Source organism: Corylus avellana, chromosome 3 (assembly GCF_965113065.1).
Source record: "Corylus avellana chromosome 3, dhCorAvel1.hap1.2, whole genome shotgun sequence".
In the NCBI taxonomy this organism is placed as follows: domain Eukaryota; kingdom Viridiplantae; phylum Streptophyta; class Magnoliopsida; order Fagales; family Betulaceae; genus Corylus; species Corylus avellana.
The window spans coordinates 25,313,237-25,322,643 of record NC_142492.1 but is presented as its reverse complement, the minus strand read 5'-3'; the positions used below and the strand labels follow the sequence as shown (position 1 = coordinate 25,322,643).

Genomic DNA, 9,407 nt, shown 5'->3' with positions numbered 1-9,407 from the left:
TTCCTATCTACCCAAGCCTGCCAAGTGTAGGAATTGTAATTGCACAGTGCATAAAGAAGAGCCTATATATCAACATCTCCACCCTTGAGGAAGCATTTCAAACACCCTATTGCTGCCATCACCATCAGCCTTGGAGCTTTTGGTACGAATATTCTGTGACGGATTGATTGAAAGAAGGCCAAGGGGGGAAAAGCGATGGTATTTTAAAAAGTGAACAAGAATGGAGATAATAATCATAATATCATGACTTTGTGTACATTATTTGGTTTGGAAAATTTGGTGATTACATATGTAATAATCAGGTAACCTTCTTTCCTCCAAGGAAGATAATAATTGACATTAACATAGAAAGAAAAATTGAAAAGAAAAAAAAAACGTGGATGGGGTTGGGGGAACCACTCTTGGTACCCAAAATGGTGGACTATCCACCTTTGAATCTTCGATGCTCAAAGAGGATGGTCAAACTACCCACAATGGCTTTGGTGAGAGCGTCAAACAACTCCCAAAGGCAATAAGGATAGTTAGGGAGCATTGGGAGAGCCATAAAATCATTATCATTAAAAAATTTAGAAACGTGTTTTTAAAAAAAGTCGCTCTTTATTTTGTTTCAACTTTTCACTTATAGTTTGAAACTTTGAACCAAGAAAGTTTTCAAAACTTCTGTTTGGGGCCATTTTGAAAAGTAAAAAACACATTTAGGGACCATTGGCCCATCCAATTCAAGAGTTCCTTTAAGAGAAAAATTTAGGGACCATTTTTCCCCTCTCCCACTTTGAATAAAAAAAAATTAAAAAAATTAAAAAAAGAGAAATTTTTTTTTTAGAACTTTTGAATGGCCATGGCCCTTCTGTCCCCCAAGACACTCTGTCAGGGAGAGAGTAATTTTATAATGGTTGAAGTAATTTGATACGTTTTAAACTTTAAAAAATAATATAGGGTTAAAATAGCGAGAGATAACCACTAACCACTTACATATATAACGACGTTGTAAGTAGTAGAGTATTACCTTAGAAACGATGTCGGTTTGCTTTTTTTAAAATTTTTTTTTCTTTTAATCGGCAATTATTAAGTGCAGTTAGCCAATTTTATTAACCGCTTAGGCAATTGCAGTTAGCGATTTTAGTCAATAACCACTAACCGTAAGCACATTTTCACCCTTAAAAAACTGATTAATAAAGTGACAACTATATGGACCTCTACAGTACTTTTCCCTTATATATATATATATATATATATAAGCCACACAAAAAATAATTTAATAATTAAAACCGAGTCCAGTAGATTCTTGGGCTATAGGCCAAGAAAATGGCTGCCTGAAAGGATGGCGATTTGTGAAGCAGGAAGCATGCAGGATTTTGGTTAAGGCGACTCTACTGCTTATAGAGGTACGCATTGCCTGTACACTTGGACCGCCATGACCTGCGCTTATAATTAGCCCTTAGTCATGGGAATCAGTGTAAAAAAGCAGAGAGGCACGAGTTGATTCGAAAATCCTTTTGCTGCACCTTGACGCAAGCCTCCCCTTGGAAATGCTTGCTTTGGGAATATGCCTGGGAAGGTCGTCACCCACGCGTGACGAATTTATTTCCAAAGCCTGCAACCAAAAAAGTCATATAATTTAGGCCATCTTTATATGACAAGAATTAAGAATTCCCTCAATAATTTGGGTTTGATAGGAGGATCCATCTTGTTATTAATATGAGAAATGCTATGTGCTTTTCTTGTATCCTTCTCGTCTTAAGTGAAAATTATTTTATAAAAACTAAATGAGAGAAATAATAGCAATTTTCTTTTTTGTTTTGGGGAAACTTCACTGAAGACCCCCGAACTTTTACCCGTTTTGAAATACCCTCCTAAACTTTAAAATCTCTCAATTTAGTCCCCTGAACTTTCAATTGTTCTCAATTTGGACCCTCCATCAATTTTAGCCGTTAAAAATACAAAAAAAAAAAAAAAAAAAAAAAAAAAAAAAGACCAAAATATCCCTAATTTTTATTTTTAAAAAAATAAAAAAATTTTTTGGAAGTTAGAATTTTATACAAAAGTCGAGGGTATAAACATCATGTAACATTTAAAATTTGATGGAGGGGTCCAAATTGAGAGCAATTGAAAGTTCATGGGACTAAATTGAGAGATTTTGAAGTTTAGGGGGTATTTCAAAATAGGTGAAAGTTTAGGGATTTTCAGTGAAGTTTTCCCTTTTGTTTTTTATAAAATAATTTTCACATAAGATCATGAGGACACAAGAAGTACACGAATATCAGGAGAGTACCTAACATTCCCCAATTAATATCGACATATTGTACACCGTTAATACACACTTTAAATCCTAACTATTAAATAAACATTATCCATTTCGTTTAGAATCCTGTTCCTTTTGTATGGTTAATGGCCCAATAGATTCAAATGCAAATTTCTCCTTACTACCACCACTCTTTATGATGCCTTGTGTAAGAGAAATGTCCTAATTTTTCAGAATAACCCACTACAGAAAGTGTTACAAACTGATATGATAGTTCATGTGTCATCACGGTCCACGTAGACTACCAATTGGCTAAGACCTATTTTGTTGTTCTTCTTATGAGCTAAGCAAATGGTAGAGTAGTACTAAGTTTAGTCTGAAATTTCAATCTTTCACCATATATTCTTCACCAAGTTTCCAGAATTCCTTTCAAAACAGAGCTGAATTAAGTGAAACACAATCAAATGACAGCATAAGCCTTCTAGAGTACCCTTTCTCTGGTCAGGGCAACCTGTCCAAATCCAAATTCTCCGCACAAGCTTCATATTCTTACACCCACCCTCCAACAAGCTAAGCTAAAACTTGCGTGAAAAATTCATGATCCATGCTACTGATAGATTAGTTAGTACCCTGTAATAATTGTTCCAGGACTTGAAAAAATTTAGCGACAAAATTAAGCCATCCCACCAATAAGCTTCATTTGGCACAGGAGAAAAGGGACAGGAGAGAAAGTGGGGAAGGGGGGAAATCCCCTGTAAATAAAAAGAAAAAGACTTTCAGTCTTCACATGCTTACTCAGTGGACATGATCAGCTTTTATCAACTCTGCCCTTTCAATGCATCAAACATTCACCCAATTATTTCTGGCATAAATGAATAGCTGAACATGAAATCCAGGTTCTGATGCTGCCCACTGCTAATTGCAACTTGCTCTGTGCCCTTAAATTGAAAAAACTACAAAAAAAAGGTATCTCTAACTGAAATTTGAAGAACAAAGAACCCACAGAAACCTTCCAGTTATCCGTGTGTCATGATCTTATTTCTTGTTCCTAAAAGTAATATGGAAAGGAAAGAGCCTCATATAAAACTTAACAACACCTCCCAAAAGACGGTCAAAATCTCTGATTCTGAAGCAAGATATGAACAGTAAAACATCAACATCGTCTAAAAAGAGTATTTTTGCCCAAAATCAGAATCCATATTGGCTTAAGAAAGCAGAATGGACTCTAGGACACACGTAATATGGACTCTATACATAATAGCAAAACCAACTCCTACCACAAGATGCCAATCACTCTGGACCAACTCAAATTCATGTCAATCAATTTATTAACTCAATTATACTACAGTCCAAACTAAAATTGGTAGACTAAACTTATCCTTTAGCACCATTCTGCTCTATCCAGATCAATATTCTCTGTTGCATACAACAATGTTCTCTATTACATAAAGCAATATTCTATGCTAATATACAAATACAGATAAGACCCACCTCCCCTCTCCTCGTCTAATTTCCAGTTTTCTAAGCCATTATTTTCCACGCAACATTTGCAATTTGGCCTACTATATTAGGTAATACACAAGCTCTTTGCAACCTGGCCAACAACACGTTTAAGGTTTAGGTATATTTTACCCACCTACAGTTTATAGTTTAGATCAAGTTTGATTTGCCAGGTTGTGGTTTAAAAAATAGCAATATTTATGGGGGAGAGAGAGAGAGAACATAACTTTATCATTAAGGCAAAGATGATTGCAAATGATTGAACACGCACTGAAAAACATATTGAAAAGTAACCATGAAGCAATTCTGATAATGAGCACCATTGCGGTATCACGACGAAAAAATCAGTTGAGAATATAAAAGATGAATCAGCATAAGCTGCCATTGGGTTTAGCACATCAAAGAAGAGTAGGTCATGCAACTCAGGGGGAGCAAAGGGAAGGGTTGAACCAAATAACAAGATGTATTTAGGACAAATTTTGAAAATATTCCCTAAAATTTTCTGAAGTGGAAGTTAATGAACAAACCACTTCAGCAGAAGGAATATAAAATAACAGATATGGGGAGGCTGGGGAGCATTAAGTGAACACCGAGTGTTATATGGAAAAGAGGTAAAGATTAGAAGGAATGAAAATTCAAGCTTTAGGGCTCCCTTGCCATCTTCTCCTTTTGTGCATGTGTGTGATAAGAAGACTTGGAAGTCCTTTGTGCTTTCAACATATTTAAAGGTTTCAATCAGATTACCATTCATAATGACACAAATTTTACCATGTCCTCCTAATCTCCAATCATAAAAAATAAAAATAAAAAATTGAAATTAAAAATTAAAAAATTAAAAAATAGGAAGCAGCAACTAGAAGTTCAATCCAAGCAAAACCAAGGTAAAACAGAATACCAAATGCCTATGAAAGGAACAGGAGTAACCACATCAATTGTTGCATGAATCTCCTTCTAGCCGATCTAAAAAAAGAAAAGCCAATTATTTGAAAGAAATAATCACCAAAATTACTATACATATAATTCATATTTACGAAAAGAAATATTATTTCTCATCTTTTCTTCACAATCAACTCATTAGAAGTCAGTAAATCAAAGGCTCATATTCCTAAATGGACTCACAAAAAGTGATGAAGCTTGGAAAACTACAATGAGGTGCCAGTCTATCACAAACTTCCCCATTTTTGAGTCTGCATATTTATAATTCCAAGCCTCTCGGGACCTCATTTTTGAAACCTAAAAGGATCCAAAAAGGGAGGAAAAAACAAAGAAATAAAATTTTAGTTCATTTCAAAATCATGCCTCAATCATCTTTCCTAAACCAATCTCTTGTAGACATAAGCTTTGTTTGTTTCGACATAAAAAGTTCTGTAAAACATTTCCAGCATTTCTGGGTGTTTGGTGGAGTATGGAAAACTTGGTCAACCGTCAAACATTTTCGGTCAATTATTCCATTATTTTCCGTAAAGTGGTTTATATTTTTTTTTTAAGGCATAAAACATTTTCTGTCCACATCTCCAATATTCAAGCCCCTCTCCGAACAAAACATTCACACTACCACACACACTAAACACCAGCCCTCTCCCACCAACACCAACCTCCTCAAAGACACCCCCACTAACGGAAAATGTATGCAAATCAAATAACCAAAAAAATTCAACAAAATATACTTTTAAGGTCACAACCAAACACCGGAACATCATTGAAAAGTTCCAGTAGTATTAAATTCAAAATTGAGCTCTAGAAAATATGCCATTGCTCAGCCAACACGAGTGACAAGTGGAGATTGGAGAGCAAAATATTCACGTTATTATTACATCTTCTATACGTAGAAGATAGATCAGGTATTACATTTAGAACTTTCTAGTAAGTATGATCTGGAAAAGCTAGCAAAGTTGTTTGAATCAGATCCTAATAAGTGTCAAAAATCTGAAACCAGTACAAGGTGTTTGAATTTTGACTCCATTTGTAGGACAAGAAAATATTGCACTAAAATAAGGACAGCTGTTAACATGGGTTACTCACAGTAACACGAAAATAAACCTATAGGTCAACTCTCACCTATCTGTGTCCATAGGCACTATCACGTACATGCAAACATGCATTTCTACAACCCCCAGTCAACACTGGTCACAGGAAAAATCTCATCAATACTCTTATCTAGTACTCATTGGTCACATACACTATTCTGCATAACCAATAAAGAGAAATCAAAAGTCAAGCACAATCAACTAAAAAAAAAAAATGTCAAGCACAATCATTGGCCCATGTGATATCTAGAATTATTCAGATCCTTTAACAAAATGCTTGGAAAGGGAAAAATTCACTAAATATCTTTTTCTTAATTAAAAGAACTCACAACATACTATCTTGCACGTGCTTCCCACATGCTTACTCTCTTCAAAGAACTCCTCAAATTCATGCAATCGAACACAACTCTGTGCAGAACAGACAATATAAGTGAAACAAAAATTATATCGTTACCATTACAATATACATCATAGCCCAGAAATCGACAACTATGTTCAGAATAGAGCATGAGCATTGCAAAATAAGTTCATGAAAGCCCCAAACATAGGTTAAATTATATTTGAAGAGAAAAAATAAGGACAGAACACGGATAGGTTTCTTGTATCCGCCCTTCCAATAAAATCCTCATGTCCAATAAAAGGACAATAGAACAGCGCGTGCTATCAGATAGGATACAGTAAATCAAGAAAGGAATTTGAAAGCCCCAATTAGTAACCAACAACCAAAGATATGTCTATAGGTACGTCTCGTGGAGTCTGAATCTTGTATTTGCTAGAGCTTTCCATCTTTATACATTTTCTCTTCTTTTTTTTCTTTTTTCTCCAGGCAACCAGTTTCCAACCAAAAAATAAAAAAAAAGAAGCTCCTGCGTTTTCCTTTTCAAAATTTTTCCTTATGGGTGTATTTTATTGACATGGTAAGGAGTTTGTTAGCATCCTTAATCACCCAACCTAGTAAAACAAGGTCACTCAATTCTCTACAACTTAATTAGTTCGAGTATAGAGGAAAATAATGAAGAATTCAATAAACCCACAAACAGAGGAGGAGGATTAAAATGGAAATTCTGATTGACAAAATGGTAAATTTCATTCATCAAAGGTGCCAAAGTCACAAGCTAAGATCAGTTTTTAAAGCAAGAAAAGACTCAAAAGCCTTAAAAAGTACAACTTTCAACTCCCCTAAAACATTCAAGAGTATTTGAGAAAAGTACCTATCTCCAGAGTAAAACTGGGCGGAGGGAATATACATCATCAACATCAAAACACCATGTAATTGCTGTCAAGAGGCTAAAAAACTAGAACCCATCATCAAATCCTACTCATTTTCTCCACTATACCAAAACCGTCTCCTACCTAAACCCAATACTCACTCCCTTCAGCAAATTCACCACCAATTCACGGGTAATTGCTTACGTTGATGTCAGACCTATCTCGAACTCTCCTTCTCTTCCCTACCAATCTCATCCCCATCACTGCAACAAGTACTATTGCTCACAATCTTTATCATATCCTTCTCACAATTATTCAACTTCACCTCCTCCTTTTCTCTCTTAGTCACCACATCCAAGAAGAAATCCGTCAAAGCGGCCTCGTAACACGGCATTTTCGCATACCCAGGAAAGTAATTGATGTCAATTATAAGGTACCGGTTTCCAGACCTCGCGTCCCGAATCACATCGAAGTTGAACAAGTTCAGCTTCAACGCCCGCCGCAAGCCGCCGGCAATATCAGCTAGAAAACTCTGCGGCGGCATCTCGGTGTCGTCCAAATGCATCATCTTGTAGTACTTGTCGTCGACCTTTTCGTTCGTGGCGATATTCGAGACCTGCGAAAACGACAGTACCCCTTCGGAGACCCCCAGTCTCTCTTCGGACACGTCCGGCAAAGACTTGCGTTTCACACACCGGACGTACTCGCCGACGACGTATACCTTGAAGATTACCCCGCCGTGGTTGACGAACTCCTGGAGCACGATCGGGGGCTTGAGCTTGTTGAGCCCGTCGTGGTTGTACACCAGGGTCATCTTGTGCGACTTGGCGCTGCCGTCGGCGACCAGAGGCTTCGCGATCACCGGGAACTTGAGGCTCTCCCAGGCCTGCCGATCGAAGAGCGTCTCCTTGTCATAGATGACTATTTGCTTCGGGATCCCGAACGTCTCGCTTGTCGACTCCGTCCTCAGCTCCGAAACGACCTGTAGCATCGAGATTCGGTTGTGGAGGCGCTCGATCGCGTCCGGCGAGTCGATTATCTCCGCATTAGGGTTTTCACGGCGAAACTGCTCCAACTCCCGCTTCCACTCCTCGCCGTACAGCTTGTGGAGTACGCAGTCGAACGGGCCCTGCTCCGCCAGCGCCCGGGTCGGGTCAATCTTCACGAGATCCACGCCGCGAGAACTAGCGAGATTTAGGAGCGAGTCGCGAATGAAGCTGCTCTGCTTCTTCGGCGCCAACGCGTAGCCTATGCTGAATCTGCGCCGCTCAGCAGCCATTGGTGATTGTTCTTGTCGAAACGACGCGAATGGAATAGCAAATGCGAAAACGCGCACATAAACGAAGGTTTCGAATACAAAACGGCCGTGATCGAAGTCGTTTTTGGTGTGTCAATGAGGTTTGGGGAGAACGAAAATGGCAGAGAAGAAAAGCAAAAGAAGAGGCGGTTGCTATATATAGCTTCGACTAGGGTTAGGGGAGCGTCTTTGATAGAGTCACCAGGGATGAATACAAGAGAAGGGTAGTGGATGACACGTGGCAAAGTGTATGGGTGAAACGCGGACTCGCGCCGCACAGGGGAAGAAAGCGCGTGTGATGAATGGGGTGGGCTAGAGTGACAGGTGGGGGAGTAAAGAGTCAACGTTTACCAAAAAAGATTGGTGCTTGCCTGCTTGGGGGGTTGGGTGGGACCTTTTTGACCGCGGTCTCTCACCTGGGGTAAAACTGTGGCTTTGTTGGGGGATTGAGGTTGAGGTTGGGGTTGGAGCTAACGCTTGCGTCAGGTTCTGATATACTTTACAATTGATACAATTGGCTTCCACAATGCATTGGCTACTTGTGATGTGACCTGTCGCTTGCCTGTTGGCTGCCAAGTGGATAGTAGAGTACGATAACCATTGGCACATTTATTTAGGAATGATTTTGATGGGTATTTATGCAATTCGTGGACAATTTTGCCACTATTTTATTATGGTGACGCCTTATTATTAATTTATTATATTAAATTAAAAGTGAATTGACAATATTCCGATAAAATAATGTGATAAATAAGATTACTATAAAGAGTCATGTTACATCATTTGATATTGATAAATTCACGTGGCAATTAGCATTAATAAGTGCATGGTGTCATGTGAACAGCCCAATTAACTTTTAATGGTTAAAATGATAAGTATTATATGAATTGTCACGTTAATTTGTAAGTATAGTAATTGTCACATGGATTAATAGTACTGTCATATGATATTCTACAATTTAATAGTCGACATGATAAATGATGCATTAATTTGTAAACATAATAATTGTGACATGAATTGAAATGATTGTCATATGGCAATCTATAATTTAGTGGTTGACATGATAAATAACACATGAATTATTACATTCAGAAACTTTTATACGTGCATAATACTTTTGGGTTAAATATCC

The 9,407-nt window shown here is 37.7% G+C and overlaps 1 protein-coding gene across 2 annotated transcripts; it reads right to left on the bottom strand.

Moving 5' to 3' along the window:
- Window positions 1-1,300: 1,300 nt before the first annotated feature.
- On the bottom strand, window positions 1,301-8,430 carry ITPK1 (Inositol 1,3,4-trisphosphate 5/6-kinase family protein). 2 transcript variants are annotated; one of them, XM_088514768.1, is made up of 2 exons: window positions 6,981-8,430; window positions 1,301-1,594 (listed from the first exon to the last, which is right to left on the bottom strand). In XM_088514768.1, the coding sequence occupies exon 1, from the start codon at window positions 8,255-8,257 to the stop codon at window positions 7,196-7,198; it is 1,062 nt and encodes a 353-aa protein (XP_088370894.1). In that variant the 5' UTR covers window positions 8,258-8,430; the 3' UTR covers window positions 1,301-1,594; window positions 6,981-7,195. The 2 variants fall into 2 exon arrangements, with proteins under 2 accessions (XP_088370894.1, XP_088370893.1); XM_088514767.1 differs by lacking the exon at window positions 1,301-1,594 and adding an exon at window positions 6,033-6,177.
- Window positions 8,431-9,407: the final 977 nt, after the last annotated feature.